At 40.3% G+C, this 22045-nt stretch overlaps 2 protein-coding genes across 2 annotated transcripts; both read right to left on the reverse strand.

Moving 5' to 3' along the window:
- Positions 1–1029: 1029 nt before the first annotated feature.
- LOC117985155 (leucine-rich repeat-containing protein 47-like) lies at positions 1030–7173 on the reverse strand. The gene is made up of 7 exons (XM_034971845.2): positions 6406–7173; positions 5943–6092; positions 5201–5479; positions 4423–4582; positions 3877–3979; positions 3398–3553; positions 1030–2742 (listed from the first exon to the last, which is right to left on the reverse strand). Exons 1-7 carry the CDS (start codon positions 7025–7027, stop codon positions 2638–2640), a joined length of 1575 nt encoding a protein of 524 aa, XP_034827736.1. The 5' UTR covers positions 7028–7173; the 3' UTR covers positions 1030–2637.
- A 587-nt stretch (positions 7174–7760) lies between these two features.
- Positions 7761–21327, reverse strand: LOC117985301 (collagenase-like). Its single transcript, XM_034971991.1, has 8 exons — positions 21283–21327; positions 19907–19961; positions 19482–19641; positions 11140–11306; positions 10369–10470; positions 9590–9735; positions 8776–8884; positions 7761–7930 (listed from the first exon to the last, which is right to left on the reverse strand). The coding sequence occupies exons 1-8, from the start codon at positions 21325–21327 to the stop codon at positions 7761–7763; spliced, it is 954 nt and encodes a 317-aa protein (XP_034827882.1).
- Between the last annotated feature and the right edge of the window lie 718 nt (positions 21328–22045).

Below are 22045 nucleotides of genomic sequence, written 5' to 3' on the forward strand. Positions count from 1 at the left end.
ACTAACGCCGCCATCTTGTGAAGTGTCACGCTGTCCCCTTATATGCGGTGTTGCTAAGTAAAAAAATCTAAATTCACTGTTTTTGTTAACCGACTTCCTAAAAGGAGATAGTTTTCAATTCCGCCCGTTTTTTTCAAAATGTGACAGTTATTCCATATTATACATAACATCACAATATCTCCTGACAATATATACAGCATAAATATGACTGTATCTTATAGCTATAAGATGCAGTCATATTTAATAGCATATTAGCCGTATTTGAGCAGGTAAACATAGCTAAATATAGCTATGCTACCTAGCAAAATATAGCTATATTTGAGCAGGTAACCATGATAAATTGCAAGTCCATGGCCTATAAATGGTTTTTATTATTCTTTCATTACAATATTACTATTGTTATGATATAGGTTTCTCTAGTGTTTTTAATAATTAAAAAAAATATAAAATATCAATATTGTTTTGGTTGCAGTACATGGACCACAAGAACTTAAGTGACGCCCTCATTTAATTTCTACTCTTTTTGGTCGATCTACATATAGAAACAGAATCGGGTAACATTGGATTAGTACCTACATTTAGCGGGAGTAGGCTGTAGGTAGGATTAGAGATGGGTAATAACCCGTTCTTCCCATTTGGGTTAAAACCAGGATGATGCAGCCTAAAGAGGTACCGAGACGGCCAAGCGGCTTGACGTCAAGGACGTAGATTTTTGCTTGAATCAAGCATTTTGACCGCTTACGAAGTTTGCTTGTCAAGTCAAGCATTTACGTGCTTGGAGTGATTTTATATTTTTGCTTGACGCGAACTTTCGAGATATGAGAAAAGTGCCGTTTGCTTGATCAAGCCGCTTGACGGGCGCATCAAGCAAAACAAGACCGTCTCGGAAGCTAAGATGGAGCGCGCTTGCCTAGAAGATGCCTCATTCACTCTTGACTTGAAGGTACCCATATTAAAATTGGAGGGGAAAACTAATGGTGGAAGGGCATCTGGGATGGGGAAGGGGAATCCTTAAAAGAAACAAACATAATATTATAAGTGAATGTTTATTTCTCCAATCTTACAATAAAAACCACCTAAGAACAAACTTTTCTGATTTACATCAAAATCACAGACAAAGACATTGGGTTAGCCTGTGTTAGACAAGATGGACAAGTCTTTCATTCGGCATCTTTGACTCGAAATCATTCAAAATGAAATGTTTCAACAAAAAATGAATCAAAAATGACAAGCGAAATAAGAGAATCACTTGAATGAACATTTATTCATTTTAGTATGCTTTATTTGATATCTGTATATTTTTATTTTTGTGCTTTGGGTTTGTTACCTTAATAAATTATTATTATTCACTCTGAATTATCAAGCTGTGATAGCCTAGAGGTTAGGACGTCCGCCATCTAGTCAGGGATTCGATCCCCGGCACGCACCTTTTTGGAGTTATGTGCGTTTTAAGTAATTAAATATCACTTGCTTTAACGGTGAAGGAAAACATCGTGAGGAAACCCGCATGCCTGAGAGTTCTCCATAATGTTCTCAAAGGTGTGTGTCTACCAATCCGCACATGGCCAGCGTGGTAGACTATGGCCAAAACCCTTCTCACTCTGAGAGGAGACCCATGCTCTGTAGTGAGCCGGCGATGGGTTGATCATGATGATGATGATGATTCACTCTGATGAACCGTCTGATACCTTTAGGTTTTACATCACACTTAGCTCTCAAAAATAAAAGTATATAAGTAATTTATTTAATTACACAAAAACAAAATTTGGTAGGTTTTGTTGCCATTTTTATACTATTTACAACAAGGCAGTATGGCATAATTGCGGTTATTTCAAAATGGCCGATTATTACTATTAGTACTCGACTGGGCAACGCAAAGGAATAGTTATTTATTAAATTAACTTTTTTGATAATAATTAGCAAAACATTTTCAGGGTATGGTAGATGGTTATTGGTTTATGGTATTTTGATAATAATAATATAATACAATATCAAAAATATACATTTTTCATACACATAAACAAATGTAGTAAACCACTGCCGTCAGTCAAAAAGATATCTGCGTGCTGATTCGCTAACTCAGTGTTCAACGATGAATGATAGTCACTGAGCTCATTTGACATTGGTTGGTTCTACATTGCTGCTTCACTGAGTGATGTTAAATGATTTTTCGTAGAAAACCTTCAATGGATTAAAAATAAACGTCAAATGGGCTCGATGGCTATCCATTTGTTGAACATCGAGTTAGCGAATCACGGACGGCAGTAGACGAGATATCTACGCATATACTTTCCTACAGCGCGAGAAGCTAAAGGTCGACTGTGGCTCCCGTTACAGATATATAAATCGACTACGCACCTCGACAAAGATGGCGGCTTCAAAACAGCTGTTCTGTTTAGCGGCTACATTCGGTGAAAGTGACATTTGAACGTTACTTCTGTTCGAAAAAAGATCTGAATTCCTCTCAAAAAAAAAAACACTGCCTCTCACTCCGAAAGTGTCCGTTTCTTCTTCCTTACAGTTTACATCATTTAAAACGACGTTATATAAAGCACCAAGCGGTTTAAAAAATAAATAAAAAAGCAAGTGAAATTAACAGAAAATTACAAAAAACATAAGAAATAGCAATAAAACAGGCTATTTCTTGGGCAGCCTGAGCACCCTGATGCTGGAGTCGAACACGCAGTCCGTGCGCGAGGGGTACACGCTCTTCAAGTTGCCTTCAGTATCTACCACTTTCACCTGAAACAAATACAATCAAAATCGATCAAGCTTTAATATATTTTAACCTAAAAAAAACCGACCAAGAGCGAGTCAGGCTCGCGCACCGAGGGTTCCGTATTAGTCGTATTTTTTCGACATTTTGCACGATAATTCAAAAACTATAATGCATAAAAATAAATAAAAATCTGTTTTAGAATGCACAGGTAAAGCCCTTTCATATGATACTACCACTTGATATAGTTATGTTACTTCGAAAATTGAAAATACTAATTATTATTAGTTCATGACCACAATTTTTTTTTGTGTGATGTAACCCTAAATTCACGGTTTTCAGATTTTTTCTCCTTATGTCTGCTATAAGACCTACCTACTTGCCAAATTTCAGAATTCTAAGTCAACAGGAAGTATCCAGTAGGTTTCTTGACAGACCGACAGAAAGACAGACAACAAAGTGATCCTATAAGGGTTCCGTTTTTCCTTTTGAGGTATGGTACACTAAAAATTTAAATATTTTTCTCTAACAAACGTTAATACTATGATATACGAATACAACCATATTTGACACCTCTAGACTAACTATGTCAATGGAACGAACTGTAAAGTTGTGAACTGTAAACTGTAAGACATAACGTAAGGGGAAACTTATGGCGAGCGAAGTGAGCGCAAATTTCACCTGTTGCACAGTGAGGGTGTGGTATTCGTTGTCGTCGCCGTCCCCGATGCCCAGCAGAAGGCACTCTTGCAGCAGTTTGTCCATCACAGTTTTGCAGGCACCCAGCGAGGAATGTGACGTCACTTCCACAAACATCATCTTGCTATCCACCGACATCTGTGATAAGAAAACAAGGTCAATTCCAATAGATACAGAAAGATTTTAATAACCATATTACTAAGCCGTCCGTCCGTCCGCTTGACACATTGCGCACATAGTGCCTATGCGATATTCTATGAAATACTGGAATGTGACGTCACAATTATTTGACGTGCTTTTTTTAGTTTAATCGATAATTTTAAATAGTTATTACACTTAAAACTAACGAAGGGCGTGGATTTTATATATTTTAGAAGACCCTCTATTAATATCAATAATCACTGAAAAATAATTTATTTTTGACACAGGCAAATCGTAGTATATTCAAAGGTATAGCTTACTTTGGTATCTTCAGAGTTGGTGATGGGTGGGAAACTGATGACGCGACCGGACGCGTCTTCCAAGCACGGGTACTTTGGCTTACCTTCCAGCAGGTACAGATATCTACAACAAATCCATAGTTAGTATTACTTTTCTCACACTTCCTCAGAAATTGCTTTTTGTGACTAAGTATTTAATGTGACTACTTTTATCAAAACTATGTACACGTTGTTAGGTACATCATAACATATTGCATGCTAATAGGCAGAATTTGGCTGTACCTTTTTATTTTTGTAACACCTCCACTGTTTACCCATATTCGCAATAAAGAAATTTGAATTTGAATCTAAATATATAAAAGAAAAAGGTGACTGACTGACTGATCTATCAACGCACAGCTCAAACCACTGGACGGATCAGGCTGTGGTATGCAGATAGTTATTATGACATAGACGTCCTCTAAATAAGGATTTTTGAAAACTTACCCTATAAGGGGGTAAAATAGGGGTTTGAAATTTGTGTAGTCCACGCGGACAAAGTCGCGGAAATAAGCTAGTATAACATACTTGTGAATGCCGGAGTAAACATTCCTCTTCTTCTCCTTCCTTAACGCATCAGCCTCGGCCGTGAGCTGTTGAAACAGTTGTTCCCCCGAGTAGAGCTTCGCCCGCGACAGCGGGGTTAGCCTCAGCTTGGCTGGGGCTTTCGCAGTGTACATTAGATCACCTACAAAAAATAATTTTTAGGGTTCTCCAGAGAAAAAAAGGAACTTTTATAGCATCACTTCACACAAATTTGACAGATAGCAATAGTAGTGGTAGATAAATTTGACAACTCAAAATTACTTATGATTGTACGATGATCCCTTCGTGTGTGAGTTCAACTCTCAGTTGATCAATTTTTTTTAAATTTGATACTGATTCTTTGATATTGGTACTGATTCTATTTTAAAATCTAAATATTATAGTGTTCAGTCTCACAGGGCCTCATAATATTATATTACTAGATGATGCCCGTGACTTCGTCCGCGTGGATTTAGGATTTTGAAAATCCTGTGGGAACTCTTTAATTTTCCAGGATAAAAAGTAGCCTATGTCCTTCCACGGGATACAAACTATCTCTGTACCAAATTTTGTCAAAACCGGTTGAACGGTTGAGCCGTGAAAAGCTAGCAGACAGACAGACAGACACACTTTCGCATTTATAATATTAGTATGGATGTTAGCTCTAAGCATCCACCATTCAATGTACATTGTACATGCACGCAAATAAATCAATAAAAAAAGATTCCGACGAATTGAGAACCTCCTCCTTTTTTTGAAGTCGGTTAAAAAGGAGACTAACCTGGCGGTATTTTCCCAAAGTCATGGGTAGCAATGGTGGCAACATTCCTCTTGTCACAGACAGTATCGTGCAGCTTAGTTTGCAGCTGAATGAACTTCTTGAACAGAGCATCGTCAAACTTCAGCTCATTGATGACGCAGCACAGGATGAAAGGGCGTATGTTCCACACTTCCTGCTCCACGATTTTCACCCTTACAGTGTCATCTTCCACATGTAATATTTTCATAGAGTGGCTCAAGTCAGATATTTCGTCGGGTGGGGGTTCTTCCTGTTTCTTGCCTTGAGAGAAGAAAATGATATGCATGAAATACCTAAGTAAGGCAGACAAATCCAATACAATGCTTAATCTTAATCTAAAAGGTGACTGACTGACTGATCTTTTATCACACAGCTCAAACTACTGGATGGATCAGGCTGAAATTTAGCATGCAGATAGCTATTATGACGTAGGCATCTGCTATGAAAGGATTTTTTAAAATTGAACCCCTAAAGGGGTGAAATAGGGGTTTGAAATTTGGGTAGTCCTTTAGGTAGTATTTAATTAAGAGATTATTAACCTCTTAATTAAAAAAAAACTATTTTTTTTTTATTCATTATAGGTGTACGCTTGACCACAATCACACCTGATGGGAAGTGACGATGTGGCCTAAGATGGTACCCGTTTACCTAGAAGATGCCTATTCACTCTTGTTTTAAAGATACCCGGGTTGTAATTGATATATTTATGATGGATATGAAGTACCTTTCTTTCCCTTCCCCTTGCCCACAGCTGGTGTGTTGTCCTCCTTCGGGCAGTGTTCCCTAATGTAGTCTATCACTTGCTTGGTCCTGCACTGATCTACCAGTTTCATCAGCCGCTTGTCCGATAGTTTATTGCCTTTTAGGTTTAATTCTGTGAAAAGAGTTTGCATACAATGTGTCAAAAACTAAACTTAATATTATAAATGTGAAACTGTGTTTGTTTGTTTGTTTGTCCTCATAGCTCCGAAAAGTTACAGGTGCATGCCCGGGATCGAACCTCCGACCTCCGATTAGAAGGACGGACAGACGTCCTAACCACTAGGCTATCACTGCTTACCCAATATTACAACATAAACAATTAAACTAACTAACAAGATGATAGTATTATTGCATCATTATTTCACATGATCTACTTTAACGATAACTTTTATAGTACTGACAAAGCTTAGTCTGGATATTCTTACCTTTTAATTTGGACATGCTGGCAATTTCTCCGGGCACTGTCTTAATTTTATTATCCCCTATATCAAAGTTCTTCAATGAAGGCATTGTGCGGACGATGTGGCTCGGAATGGATTCTATTTCGTTACTTTTTATCTTTAAGTCGGTTAAATGTGACAAATTTGCGTTCTCCGTATCCAAAAACGACGTTAATTTGTTGTTAGAAAGATCGATTATGATTAAATGGGGAAAGTCGCCTAATTTCGGCATTTCTGCTATTTCATTCGAACTGAAATTAATACTAGTTAACTCTTTCATCTTGTTCAGGCATTCTGGTATCTTTGCGAGTTGATTTCTCGACAAATCGAGCACTTTCAACTTAGGTAAAGAGGTTATGTTTTCATTGAATTCAGTCAACTTATTCCCGTACAATAAAAGTGATTGGAGGTTCACGAGCCGCTTTATGTCATCGGGAATCGATGAAAGACATGTGTCGCTGATGTTCAAGAGATTTATGTTAGTTAATGTGAACAGCGTCTTGTCTAAACCTTCTTCTGAAATACGCTTCGAGATTGCGGCGCCCGCCAACTTGATTTCATGTCGGTTCTCTGACTTTGCAGTCTCAACCTCAGGCCACGGACTCATTTTTGATAAACTGTTTAGCTTCGAGCAGTAAACAATTCTTTAAGTTTACACGTTAAAGATAAAACCACGAGAAAACTTAAAACATTAGGTAGCACGTCGTCGTCTACATTTCACAAACGAGCAAGGTATACATATTAATCTATGACGAGCACAAACGGATTTTTTTTCTGACAGACCCAGACAGTTCAACCACAGACCAATAATCACAACTGAGTTCAACTGTTAGCTGTCTTATTTTTTTAAACTGGTTTTACGGCTCTGGATACGGTCTTTTTGAACATCAACTGTTGAACTGTTGTCCAGACTTCAGTGTTGCCACGGCCTTTTAGTCGAGCTTAGCCGAGGATAATGATATTGGATGAGCATGGAATATGGATATCGTCATTTTACCCGTTACTTTTTAACGTTAGCATTACGGTATTTAGTAACGCTACAAATAAAATAATTTGGTCTTTTGGTCCGTTAAAAAATGTGAGTAACTATATAACTATTCATGCCTAGTAGGCTCCATAGGAAAATAGGAATGTCCAGAGACTACAATATTATACTTTGGTATGCCGCCAGCAGCAATACTTTTAGTAGTATTTCTCGTCTTTCTAGATTCTAACACCGTCGTCGGCGTTAAAAAAATAAAAAAATATTAGTCAAATATTTTTATTTGTAACAATGAATAAACTGGAACGAGTTTAGGTATCCAATAATTGAGGCAAGTAACTAAGTATAGTCTTTTAATTTAATCATCTTCTTCTGAAGATGATGATGAAGAAGATGCATCATCATCTTCTTCGGAATGTTCTTCAGGTGTCGTGGGTGGTCTGGGCGTGGTGGAAGGTGGGTCCCAGTTGAAGTGAACGCCAGTCACTTCTGTCAACCATCTGTGATAATGCCCCGGGCGGATAAAACCTGAAAATATTTTTGAATAAATTAAGCTCGTACCTTACTTACCCACTTAGATGAAAATTATTAATTCATCTAAGCTTACCCGTTTATATCTAACGATATAAATTAATAGTTTCAAACACTGAAACCCGACTGATATTCAAAAAACCGGCCGTGTGCGAGCCATGCTCGCGCACCGAGGGTTCCGTACTACAGTCGTATTTTTACGTCATTTTGCACGATAAATCAAAAACTGTTTTGCATAAAAATGAATAAAAATCTATTTTAGAATGTACAAGTAAAGCCCTTATTATGATACCCCACTTGGTATAGTAATTTTTCTTTAAAAGCTGAAAATACTAATTATTTGTTCAAAACACATTTTAATTTTTTTTGTGATTTGACTACAAATTCACGGTTTTCATATTTTTCCTATAATGTCTGTTACTATGGGAAACCTGCCAAATTACATGATTCTAAGTCAATGGGAAGTACCCTGTAGGTATCTTGACAGACAGACAGACATACAGACAACGAAGTGATCCTATAAGGGTTCCTTTTTCCTTTTGAGGTATGGAACCCTAAAAAAGCTACCATATTATGATAATTAGAAAAAGTTGCCAAGTGAGGTAGATGACGCTGAATCTGCGGAAGAGAAGTTTGGATATTTTATATTTTTTAATCTTTTTAGGGTTCCGTACCCAAAGTATGCCAACGGGACCCTATTAGGAAGGTACTAATCCTCCACTGTCCGTCCGTCTGTCTGCCAGTGGGCTGCATCTCGTGAACCGTAATAGGTCGAACAGGCTTTATAATCATCATCGTAAAGTAGAACAACTATGGTCTCCACTCTTGGTAGCAGCTCTTACCAGCAGGGAAGCCAGTGTGGCAACCAGTGCCTGACACGAAGGAGGTGACGCCAACTTCGGACGGGACGCCGTCCACGTCTATCACGACCAACGGGCCACCGCTGTCACCCTGAACAAGATAATACTTCAATTTTAACCAACTTCAAAAAAACTCCGCCTGTATTCTGACAAAACATCATTTAGGTATGAGTGACAGAGACAACGCTCTAAAAAACCGAAATGTCATTCTAATGTACATAAGTTTCTGCCGCGTACGATGTCCAACATAATAGCACAATAGTCGTCCGTTTGGACTTTTTTTTAAATTTATAGACTAGCGCTTGGCTGCATCAGACCTGCTGGCAAGTGATCATGCAGCCTAAGATGGAGCGCGCTTGCCTATTCACTCTTGATTTGAAGGTACCCATAATAAAATTGGAGGGGAAAACTGATGCTGGAAGGGCGTTCAATATCCTAGTAGTTCAAATTAAAAACGAGGCGGCCGGCGCGGCGAATCGAATCGCTTCGTACGGTGTATCCGTGGAATTTTGACTACGTATGGGTGCAGATCTTGGCGATGCCTTGCAGTACTATAGTGGTACAGGCTACCTACTGTACTAACCCGGCAGGATATATTGTACACCGACCTTTAGAACGAGAAAGCGGCTTCGTAGAGCGTTGTCTCTGGAACTCATACTTATGTGACGTTTTGTCGGTCTCAACGACAGAAACAACGCGCTACGAAACCGCTATTTCTTTCTAAAGGTCAGGTACTGTAGAAAAGTGAAAGAAGAACCCGGCTTCGCCGCAGTCGGGTAAAAATAGTTGAGAAAACCTGGCAAGTGGACTGGCTGGTCACGTTGTAGTTGCTGGCACAGATGGTGGAGTTGACGACGATGGTGCTTCCACCGAAGGCGGCTCTGCAGCGCTCGTTGCTGGTGCCGAGGAGGTACACCCAGTTCAGCACCTCGGGGCCGACGCCTAGCAAATGATAAAGTAGTAATGCATTACTGTCCAGGCAGGAAATAAAGGTATTGCGATCGAGTATTATTGGAAGGACGGGGCAAAGCCGAGGACTTCTCAAGTGAATTAATTAAAATAGTCGTATTTAACGCGGCGGCAAATAAATAGTAATTCGGGTGCTTGAAATATTAACTTCGGCTTCCAAAAGTATTAGGTTGGCGACTAATGCTTAGCGACTAAAAAATAGAAACAGAACCTGTTCATATGATTGTGGGTATCTTTTAAATTATCGAGAATTTTATTTATTAGCAACTGAATAAATTTCGATAGGGGTAGGTCAGGGGATATGGGGTAGACGAGGAAGGAGGTGTTGGGGGGGGGTTACCTCCCCCCCATCTGGGGGAAGGTGGGGAAAGATAAGTTAGATGAGAATTAAGGTGGTGGAGATGGAGTAGAAGAGGGGAAGTGGGAGGGAGATGGGGGAAGTTAGAGGAGAGTTGAGGGAAGGTAGGGGAGACGAGGGGATAGATGAGGAAAGAGGTGGGACAAATGGGGTGGATGTGGGGGGAAACTAAACGAGGTCGTTAATTACTATTTCGGCTGAGACTTGTATAATTAACTTTATATTTAATTAACTTTAGTAGTACCTACCATTGGTCCACGTTCGTCCCCAACCGCTGGTTTGCAGTCGGATCCCGTCGTAGTTCTTATTCATATGCGCCGACGCCTGTAGCCTGATCGGTTGAACGAGGTCTGAAAGAGAGATTGTTAGAAAATAGAAAAGTTTCTTTCTTGACTTTTACAAAGTAAGTATACCTACCAACTTTCGAATCATCAAAAGAATCTGCTATTCATTGATTCGGGAAGCCCTTTTCTATCGAAAAGAGCCAACAATAAAATATTAGAAGGTTGTTAAAAAAATAGCCTAGTGCATTTGTAAGTCAAATTCACCGTCCACGCAAGGGTGTATCTGACTAAATAAAAGCATTGTATCGATCGACAGCTAAGGGCGGTTCAGTTTACGCAGAGATATTATCAGTTACCATTGAATTGACTCTGTTAAACTTGATGACACCGATGTCGTAGGGCTACAATCTTGTGAGCGACTCATCATACTCGGGGTGGGTCTAGTCTGATGGCGACTCAGTCTATAGCAATGTACAAAACCTGAACGTGTCTCTGAACTTAACCGCAAGACGCGTCGCAATGGCATTTATTAGGAATCAGTGAAGTGAAACGAACTAGGGAGGAGGAGCACACGACACCAGCCCGCGCTCCGCGCTGCACCCATCTGGCTGATATTGCATTAGTGTGAGTGCTACATGCATACACAATACACGTGCGCGACTCGAATTTAACGACGCGAATTCCCATGGTTTAAGCTCAGGGGCTATTTGTTTGGCACCAGATGTTATCAGTTACCATTGAACTCTAGGACTTGGTTAAACTTGATGACACCGATGTCGTGGGGCTGCACCCTTGTTAGCGACTCGTCGTACTCGGGGTGGTTGTAATAGTCCGTCGTCTCAAACAGCAGCTGAGGACGGCTCAGGGCGCGACCACCGGCACGAATGACGATGGTCACACGGCTGAAAAGGAAAGAAAATATAATCACTAGGTACGTATAGGTAATAATATTGCAAAATCATTCTCCACCCTCACAGGCAGCGGTCCGTGCGAGCCGCAGCGCGAGTGGCAAGCAGTTTCAAGTCCTGAGAAAAAGGACCCCGGATGGGTTCGAAACTAGTCGGGCCCACGTCGACTAACCAAGTGAGTACAGTCGGGAGCATCTAAATCAGTACCCATATTATAAATGAGAAAGTGTGTCTGTTTGTTGGTTTATTGGTTTGTTGGATCGCTAGTTTGTTGGTTTGTCCTTCAATCACGTCACAACGAAGCAACGGATCGACGTGATTTTTTGCATGGGTATATTTAAAGACCTGGAGAGTGACATAGGCTACTTTTTATCCAGGGAAATCAAAGAGTTCCCACGGGAACTGTGAAGGGCCTTCGACACAGTCAAGCGGCTTAACCGCAAACACGTAGATTTTTGCTTGAGCCAAGCACTTTGACCATTTACAAAGTTTGCTTGATGCAAGCTTGACTCAAGCATTTACGTACCTACTTGACGCGTGATTGATGCACTTTTATATTTTTGCTTGCGCGCCGTTCGCACAGTGTTCGAGATATGAGAAAAGTGTCGTTTGCTGGCTCAAACTGCTTGACGGGCGCATTAAGCTGCTTAATTAAGCAAAACGTCGTCAAGCCGCTTGACCGTGTCGGAACTTGGAAGCCCTTCTTCTCCTTCTTCGCTCTGGGCTGGTTTCCGCACATAAACGTTGCCGTCTATTGTGCGTGCATTGTCCCTCCCCGCTGAAGTCTGCACTCCAGCCATCGAAGCTCGCTCCAGAAGCTGAGTAAACCGCCCAGGTTGCCGAGGGCTTCACGGAGTGAGGTTGGGGAACCCAAATGGCGTTTGCGTTGTTCTGCTACGCCCGGGCACTCTAGGAGCACGTGCGTCGGTGTTTCATCGACCTCCATGCAGGCCCTGCACAAAGGACTGTCGGTGACACCCATAGAGCAGAAACAAAGAGGAGATGTTGTATTAAGATTTCCCTATGAAATATCGAGTGACATTTTGCGGGGTGAGGGGTTGTGGAACGCCGCCCACTTCTCAATTTTCCATCTGCGGGTTAGTAGTGGATCGGCGACGTGTAAATAGTCACTGATCCTGGGTGCGTGTGCGAAATTAATTATAATAATTATACTGCAATAGTATGAAATTAGCGGCGATGGTATGTGCAACAAAAGACCTAGAAAAAACAACAAAATAATGCCTAAAACAGATATATACAAGGAAGAAATCACTGACCTGTTCTTATGAAATTCTCCAGGACTCCTTGAATCAGCCTTAGGGATGCGTGAGAGCGTTTCTAGATTTTCGTGCTGGTACCAATGCAAGGCCATAGGTGGCCTGCGCGCGAGCGGATGTTAGCGTGTCGTTTTTCAGACTGCGTTTTTACATATGGCGTTGACAGGTGCTCCTATGACGGGAGCGTGTGTGCGCGCGATTTGCCGCGATGCAACACCTATATAGCGTCATCTAGGGAGCTATGAATGAATTAACTAAAGAAAACGTTACAATGATTCTTTCTAGTAATAGGTGTATTAAACAATATTCTGCGTAATAATTTCCAGGTTTCTCATTGCACAACCATACTCCCCGCGTTGACGAAGTCCAATACTTCATAATTATTGCAATAATTTGCGCGAGTGATAATTAATCTAACTAAATAAAATAAAGTTTATTTATAAATCTAATAAAATAGCGGTAAAGAAATTATATTTACATCAAATTAATCAAGTTAAACACTAAGGTATCTATAGCTACTTATTCTAAGTACCTTTTATAAATTACAATGCGTTTGTTGCGTTGGAAGTGGGTAAAGTTTTACAACAGGGCGTTTGAATTCGCCAGATTCGGTTTTCACTAGAGCAACACGAACCACATTATCAGCCCCAGGATAAACCTTCGTAATTATTCCTAGCGGCCATTGTAAAGGCGGTAAGTCATCATGCCCAATTAAAACTACCGTACCTACTTTAACCGGATTATCAGATGTACACCACTTTTGCCTAACTTGTAAAGTGTGTAAGTATTCTAAGCGCCATTTCTTCCAGTAAGACTGAACTAAGCTATCTAGTAGTCTTTTTCGCTGTACGAGGTTAGGGCGTTCGCTAGGTAATGGCGCAGCGGGAAAATATTGCAGCGGAGTAGACATTAAGAAGTGGGCCGGCGTTAAAATTTCAGGATGCGGATCTGACGATATTAAACAAAGCGGGCGCGAGTTTAGTATGCATTCAATTTGCGTTAGCACGGTAACTAACTCTTCGAAAGTAAGAAGCTGATTACCGATAACTCGATATAAATGTGTTTTGACACATTTTATATTACTTTCCCACATAGATCCAAAGTGAGGGGATCGAGGGGGAATATTTTTCCATTCGATGCGATTAATTTGTAATTCAAGGTTTAACTTAGTTTTATAATCGGAACTATTCAGAAGTGAATATACTTCGCTCAACTGCGATTTGGCTTTAAGGAAAGTTCCAGAATTGTCACTGTAAAAACAGGAAATCGGACCTTTGCGTGCTAAAAACCTTTTTACAGCCATGACAAAACAGTCAGTAGTTAAATCTGACGAAAGCTCAATATGAACGGCTTTTGTCACAAGGCATACGAATAAGCATATATAAGCTTTCTGCGACTGATAACCGCGGCGGCGCGTTGGTGTTATACGAAGCGGACCTGCGTGGTCCACACCTGTGTGCAGAAAGGCTTTCGCTTCTTGCAGACGATAAGAGGGAAGATCAGCCATTATTGGCGTAGGATGCACGGGTTTTACTCGGAAACACGTGTTACATTTGTGCACTCTAGACCTAATAATTGTCCTAGCGTCGAGTATCCAAAATCGTTGTCGAATAAGTGACATTAACAGGCTAGGCCCGGTGTGACAATTGCGCGAATGATAGTGATCAAGGATCAAGTTAACCGCATGATCATGTTTCGGAAGAAGTGCGGGGTGTTTCGATTCGTAAGGTAAATCCGATTTAGAAAGCCGACCTCCAATTCGTAAAATGTCGTCATTATCTAAAAACACGGCTAGCCTTTGCAATTTCTTTGAAGGTAATTTTTTATTTTTTAATCGCGTGATTTCATCGCAGAAGTGAACCTTTTGAATGTCCTTTATTATTGCGTTTTCAATAAAATTAAGTTTGTCAATTTCTCCAGTCGGCGGTAGAAGTCGTGCGAAGCGTAATACATACGAAGCAGAGCGAATAAGTTTATTCCATGAGGAAAAGCGTTGCGATAAAACATATAATATCGGTTGTTCACATTGAACATCGGTTGTTATTAAAGCGGTTGATTTGAATTCCGGTAATTGATCGTCCTTGGTAGGCGAGAACTTATTTATTGGCCATTCCGATGGCGAGTCGCGAAGCCATTCTGGGCCGTTCCACCAAAGAGGGTGCGAGAGTAACTGCGATGGCAAAATACCACGTGATAAGCAGTCACTTGGATTTTCGATTCCGGCAACATGATAGAAATGTTGTGGGTCTAAATTTTCTTGACATTGCGCGACGCGGTTGCTAACGAAAGTATTCCACCTATGAGGCGAAGATTTTATCCATGACAGAGCTACAGTGGAATCGGAAAACGCAAAAATTCCTTCAATAGGAATGCGGGAGGAATATGTATCTTTTACGACCTTAACCAATTTTGACATTAAAAGCGCGGCACATAATTCCAATCTAGCGAGGGTTGTTATTTTGGTAGGCGAAACTTTCGATTTTGAGCACAATAAATTAACGCGTATGTTACCGAGAGCATCAGTAACATGTAAATAAATCACGCAGCCATAGCCATTTAAGCTAGCATCACTGAAGGCGACTATATTTACTCTGCATCCGTCGGTGATACCAGTGTGACGCGGTATTTTTAAATTTGGAAGTACTGAAAAGTCGTGGACCAAGTCTAAGTACTTTTTAATTATATCTTCGGAAGGAGTTTCATCCCAGTCGATTTTTTGGAGCCAGAGGTCTTTGATCAACAGTTTAGCGTACAAGATAACTGGCGCGACTAATCCTAAAACATCGAACAATCTAGCGAAGAGGGATAAAATTGTGCGTTTGGTGCATTTGTGATCGATTTTGGAAATAGTCATGCGAAAAACATCTTCACTGGGCTCCCAAGACAGCCCTAAGACCTTTGTGGTATTATTACTGTCGGTGAAGTTTACCGAAGCGCGATGCGTGTCTGGAAGACTGTCCAAAAGCGTTGACGAGTTACTTGACCATTTGATCAACTCAAAGGAACCTAATTTGAACAACTCGATTAATTCTTGCGACAATGTTATAGCGGTTTGATCGTTAGTAGCTGAATGCACAAGGTCATCCATATATAACTGAGATTCAGCTATTTTTGCGGCGTCCGTGAAGCGATCACCTTCGTCCTGGCACAGTTGTCGTACAGTACGCATGGCCAAATACGGACTGGACTTAAGTCCAAACGGTACGCGGTTAAACTGAAAGGTGCGTATTTTATCATTTGCGTCAAATCTAAAGAGGATTTTTAAATACCTACGATCGCGAGGCAAAATTTCAATTTGTAAGTACATTTGCTTTATATCCGCAGTCATAGCGACTGGAAATAATCGAAAATTTAATAAAAGTAAAAATAAATCTGCCTGTAAATTAGGTCCAGTATGAAGTACGTCATTTAATGATAGGATTCTATCCGCGGTTTTAGCCGATGCATCGGTCACGATTCGAACGCGACTCGAGCTTTTTTCGGGGCGAATAACAGCGTGGTGCGGAATATAATAGCCCTCGGCTGTATTGCTATGATCCGGGACTTCAGATAAATAACCTCTTTTTATGTACTCCATAATGACCTCATTATAAGCAAGGCGCAAAGAATGATCCGTCTTCAACTTACGTTCTAACGCTAGCAAGCGGCGGTGAGCGACACAGCGCGAGTTACCTAGTTCGGCTGCATTTTGCGAAAAGGGTAAACCGACTGAGTATCGACCACTCTCATCGCGAGAGACGGAAGCGCGGTATAAGTTCTCGCATTCCGTTTCTGCGGGGCTGAGGTGCGGTTTTTCATTAATTTGTTCCAGTTCCCAAAATTTTTGAAGATTTGTTTCTAAATCCTCCAGTGCGAGCGCGGAGAACGAGGATTCATCCAAATGTTTGGGACTGCACGGCGTGTAATCTCCCATTAATACGTATCCTAACGTTGTTGATAAAGCGGCCGGGACATTACTACCCGATAATATTTTATCGCCTAGATAAATATGTGGAAACAATTGGGCACCTAAAATTACGTCAATGTCTCCAGGTGCGTTCCATGTCAAGTCTGCTAGGGGTAAATCTTTGATATGGCTTATATCACAATTTTCAATAAAGTGTGACGGTAAATTGTCTGTAAGACAATCTAAAACTAAAGCCTTAATATGATACTTATTAACAGGGTAAACGCGCGATTCTATGTTTAAATAAACATAACCATGTATTGGTTGCGATTTTAAACCTATACCTTTAATAGATGAATTAAAAACGGGAGTAATAGGCAAATTAAGCAATTTACAACATTTATAACTAATAATGTTGTTCTGTGACCCAGTATCTAATAAACAGCGAATAGTTAATTTCTTATTACTATTATAAGGCTGGGCGTATACTTGCGCGGTGGACAATAAAACGCTCGAACGCGAGTTATTTGTAGTGAACGAGCTCGAAGCGTGCGTAGGTAACGAAGTACTTGTGGATTGAACACTAGTCAGAGAGGCGGGCGCGGGAGACACGTCCACAGTTACAGCGGGCGCCGTGCTTGTGTGCGTGCGGCCTAACAGCGAATTGTTATTGTTTGTATCCGTATTATTATTTCGGCATAAGCTGGAATGGTGTTTTTTCCTAGCTGGGAGACACCGGACACAAGACGATCTAGACTTGCATTTACTAAGAGTATGGAATAAAGATAGGCAATTTACGCACGCGTTCTTAGACTTAATAAAGTCGAATCTCGCTTGCGGCGATTCCATCTCCATATATTTATTGCACTGATATAGGTTTCTATGTATACCCTTACACAATACGCATTCGCTTTGCGTCGAGGTGGTGGACTCGTTGTTCTCACACGCGACAAATGACTTGTAGGTACCTCGAGAACTAGCATTCGATTTGTCCGATCTATTAATAGAATAGGTAGGTTTATTTGAGCGCTCGAGAACTTTAACGTGATATTGAATGAACTCAATAAATTGCGTGTATGACGGTATGTCGGACTGACTTGATCGCATCGTCATTTCGAAGTTTTGTATAGTTTGCGAATCTATCTTCTTTAAAGCAAGATATAAAAATATAAAATCAGTAAGATCTGGAATGTCTAACTGTTTTAAAGCGGCGATCGAAGCGGAGAATTTTTCGATAAATGTATTTAAACTATTAGCGTTATTTGTACAGTTCTTTAGTTCAAAAATATTATTTAAATAATGCGTGCCTAGTGCTCGCTTGTCTTGATACTTTTTTACCAAACTATCCCAAATAATATGATAGGTTTCCCCTGTAGGTACAATACCTGCAGTGAAATGCAATGCACCGTGCGATAATTTACTAATTAAATATTGAACGCGCTGTGCATCGGTTAAATTACTATTATTATGTATATTGGCCTTAAAAGATTCATAAAATAAGGGCCAATTCTCATTTTTTCCATCAAAACTTGGAATATTAATAGGCGGTAGCTTTATTTGAGGCTGAAATTGGCTATCATTGTTGCTTGTAGTTGTGGAATCATTGCAACATGATAAGATTTTATTGCGTATTCTCTTAACAGGCGCATACAAATCCTCGAAAGCATCAAGAGGCTGATAATTAGGCGGTTCTGGTGGATCTAATTTCAGCGAAATAACGTTTATTTCGTCTAATATCGATTCAAACTTTGATCGAAGTTCATCTACCGTCTCTGACTCACTCAAGAATCTTTCATTTTTTTCTCGAATCAAAATTTGAAATACCTTTAGATAGTTCATATAACCTATTCATTCGTTGAAATAGATTTTCCTTTTTGCAAATTAAAATATTTAAATGCGACGTTAATTTGTCCATTTTAACGACAAATTAACAGCAATAGTTCACAAATAAAATGTTAGCTAAGATGGCGGCTAACAAAGAACAGACAATGCGTTACGAGTAATTTACGTAAATCGAGTATTATAATATTATGTGACTAGAAACAATATCCTAGGTTCGAATGGACCATAAAATGAATCGGCAACGTGTAAATAGTCACTGATCCTGGGTGCGTGTGCGAAATTAATTATAATAATTATACTGCAATAGTATGAAATTAGCGGCGATGGTATGTGCAACAAAAGACCTAGAAAAAACAACAAAATAATGCCTAAAACAGATATATACAAGGAAGAAATCACTGACCTGTTCTTATGAAATTCTCCAGGACTCCTTGAATCAGCCTTAGGGATGCGTGAGAGCGTTTCTAGATTTTCGTGCTGGTACCAATGCAAGGCCATAGGTGGCCTGCGCGCGAGCGGATGTTAGCGTGTCGTTTTTCAGACTGCGTTTTTACATATGGCGTTGACAGGTGCTCCTATGACGGGAGCGTGTGTGCGCGCGATTTGCCGCGATGCAACACCTATATAGCGTCATCTAGGGAGCTATGAATGAATTAACTAAAGAAAACGTTACAATGATTCTTTCTAGTAATAGGTGTATTAAACAATATTCTGCGTAATAATTTCCAGGTTTCTCATTGCACAACCAAGTAGCAAAACTACTCGCTTAGCGACCTAACATCGATATATTGATGTCACTACATAGTTCAGCTATCTCACACTAGATGTCAATAATCTAGAACTATTTTAATAATTACGTATAAAATTACTTACAAATGAAATGTGATACCATTCATAGCATCAGAACGTCTGTCTGAATAACTTTGACACGATAAAACACAACACTTCATCCTTTTGTTCTTAAAAACGCGAAAACACACCGATAATACGAGTCTCAATATATGTGAACCTGACGAACGCAGACAGCATACTAACTAAGGCCCCGCCCACAGTGATGACGTCAGGACCTAGTTGAAAGTCACAGTGCACAGTTGCTTAGGCCAACTCCTCTTTGTTTCTGCTCTATGGTGACACCTATAACGAAAAGGTATGGATGCTACTAACTCGGCGGTGCAGTGGGCAGCGGTGAGCCCCCACTCGCTGTGGATGATGGTGGCGCCACAACTGAAGACCGCTCCGTTTCTGGCAACCATGCGGAGTGATAGCTGGTATGGGATCTGGCCCTCCTCCGCTTCCCAGCCCGAGACGATCCTGGGCATACCGACTGCAAGAAAATTATGTTGATTACTTATTATTTATAATTTATTTATTTTACATCTAATTGGAACGGCAGTGCCACTTACACTATGATGATCAATGATAAATTTAAATACACACATAAAAATACGCCCTTAAATTTTTAAACTTTAAGGGCGTCTGGCAGGGGGTTGCCACGACACAAGTGCTAAGTAAACTTTTTTAAAAACTTTTAAAAGCTTCCTTAACACGCACTAGACCGGTATTTTAAATATAGGTAAAAAAATACTTACCATCTCGAACATTTTCAACGAAATCTAATTCACTTGGTGTGGGCAAAGCGTTAGCCTGAAAAAAAATATACTAAGTAATTGGTGGTACGTACGTACGAGATTGTCCTACAGAGGTACGTAATACTAAATTGTATAGTAAGGGACAGGTCGAGATGCCAATCGCGGCCCCGCACAGCCCACGCGCTCCCGGTGCGGGATAGCGCGGGTGACTTGTGCTTAAGAGGGGCATCCCCCGCCCCATACCCCGATTGCCATCTCAACCAGTCGCGTACTATACCTAGGTACTTGATAACGCAAGCCTAGGTTATCGTTATCAAAAAACTATCGATTAGGTAGAACAAATTCGAGCGATGACACAAAAACATTGAAATATTATCTATTAGCTTATCATTGACGCTAGTTGACTCCAATATCTAATTAACATAACCTTGAAACACCCTAATTTGCACCTGTTGTCTTTGAATATATGTACATAATATACTTAGACTTGTTATTTTCGTCTTCGTCTTTAACCGATAGATGTCCACACTCCACAGCCGGACATTTGGTCTCTTATAGAGCCACGGTTCCACAATCCACATGCCACGATCTTTCGTCGCCCGTTTTTTCTCCGACCTCCGTAGCCTTAACCGTAGCCAGTCTACGAAGCCGCGTAACCTACGTAACCGTAAACCTACGGTGCTACGAAAAGCATTAGAATAGAATAGAATAGAATGTTTTTTTATTCATGTAAACTTTTTAAAAGTGCTTATGAATAGTCAGGTAGTTTTAATTTACCACTGGTTCGGAATGCCATTCACACTAATCTTAGTAAATAATTATATGTATAAAACGAAAAGGTCACCGACTGACTGCATCTATCAACGCACAGCCCAAACTACTGGACGGATCATGCAAATAGCTAATATGACGTAGAAATTATAAAAAAATAATATATTCAGATAGAAGTTAACCCTTGACTGCAATCTCACCTGGTGGTAAGTGATGATGCAGTCTAAGATGAAAGCAGGCTAACCTGGAAGGGGGATGGCAATTTTTTATTAAACCTACACCCCTTTGGTTTCTACACAGCATCGTACCGGAACGCTAAATCGCTTGGGGGCACGGTTTTGCCGGTAGGGTGGTAACTAGCCACGGCCGAACCCTCCCGCCAGACCAGACCAGAAGCGTAGAAATTATAAAATTCCAAACCCCTGCCGGGAATCGAACCCGGGACCTCCCACTTATGAGACAACAACGCTTACCACTGCGCCAGGGAGGTCGTCAGACATCCGCTAAGAAACGAGTTTCGAAAATTTAACCCCTAAGGTGGTAAAATAAGGGTTTAAAATTTTTGAAAAAATTAAAAGATATTTTGAAAAAGTAGGTATATTTACCCAACTCAACGCCAACACGACCACAAGAGCTCGCCCCGCCGCCATTTTTGAAATAATTAGATTAACGTGTAATTATATTGAATTTTGTATTTAAATCAATGCCCAATTTATCTAATTAGGGACGGTGTTAACTTCGAAGTTGGAGTCGGAATTTTTTAGTATAATTTTACTGGAGTCGAGTCGAAGATATAGCTACATAGCATCATCATGATCAACCCACCGTCGCCCGGACCACTGCTGAGTTCAGTACGCGGCAGAAAGTAATGTACATCGAACCTTTAGAAGGAGACAGCAGATTTGTAGAGCATTGCCCCTGTCGTTGAGACCGACAAAATGTCATATAGGTATGAGTGAAGACAACGCTCTACAAAGCTGAAATGTCATTCTAATGGCCGATGTACATTACTTTCGGCCGTGTACTGTAGATTGACGTCAAACATAATAGTCCTCCTTTTGGACATTTTTAAAATTTATAGACTAGCGCTTGGCTGCAATCAGACCTGCTGGCAAGTGATCATGCAGCTTAAGATGGAGCGCGCTTGCCTAGATGCCTATTCACTCTTGACTTGAAGGTACCCATAATAAAATTGGAGGGGAAAACTACATTACAGTAGTAATGTACATCGAACTTTAGAAGGGGATAGCAGATTTGTAGAGCATTGCACCTGTCGTCATAGTTGGAAGACTGCTGAAGTCGAATCGAAAAATTTGTCACATCTCTATTACCGTTAATTGCTAATCATATCAGATTAATTGATAAAAT

The sequence above is a fragment of the Maniola hyperantus genome, chromosome 9 (assembly GCF_902806685.2).
Source record: "Maniola hyperantus chromosome 9, iAphHyp1.2, whole genome shotgun sequence".
NCBI lineage: Eukaryota > Metazoa > Arthropoda > Insecta > Lepidoptera > Nymphalidae > Maniola > Maniola hyperantus.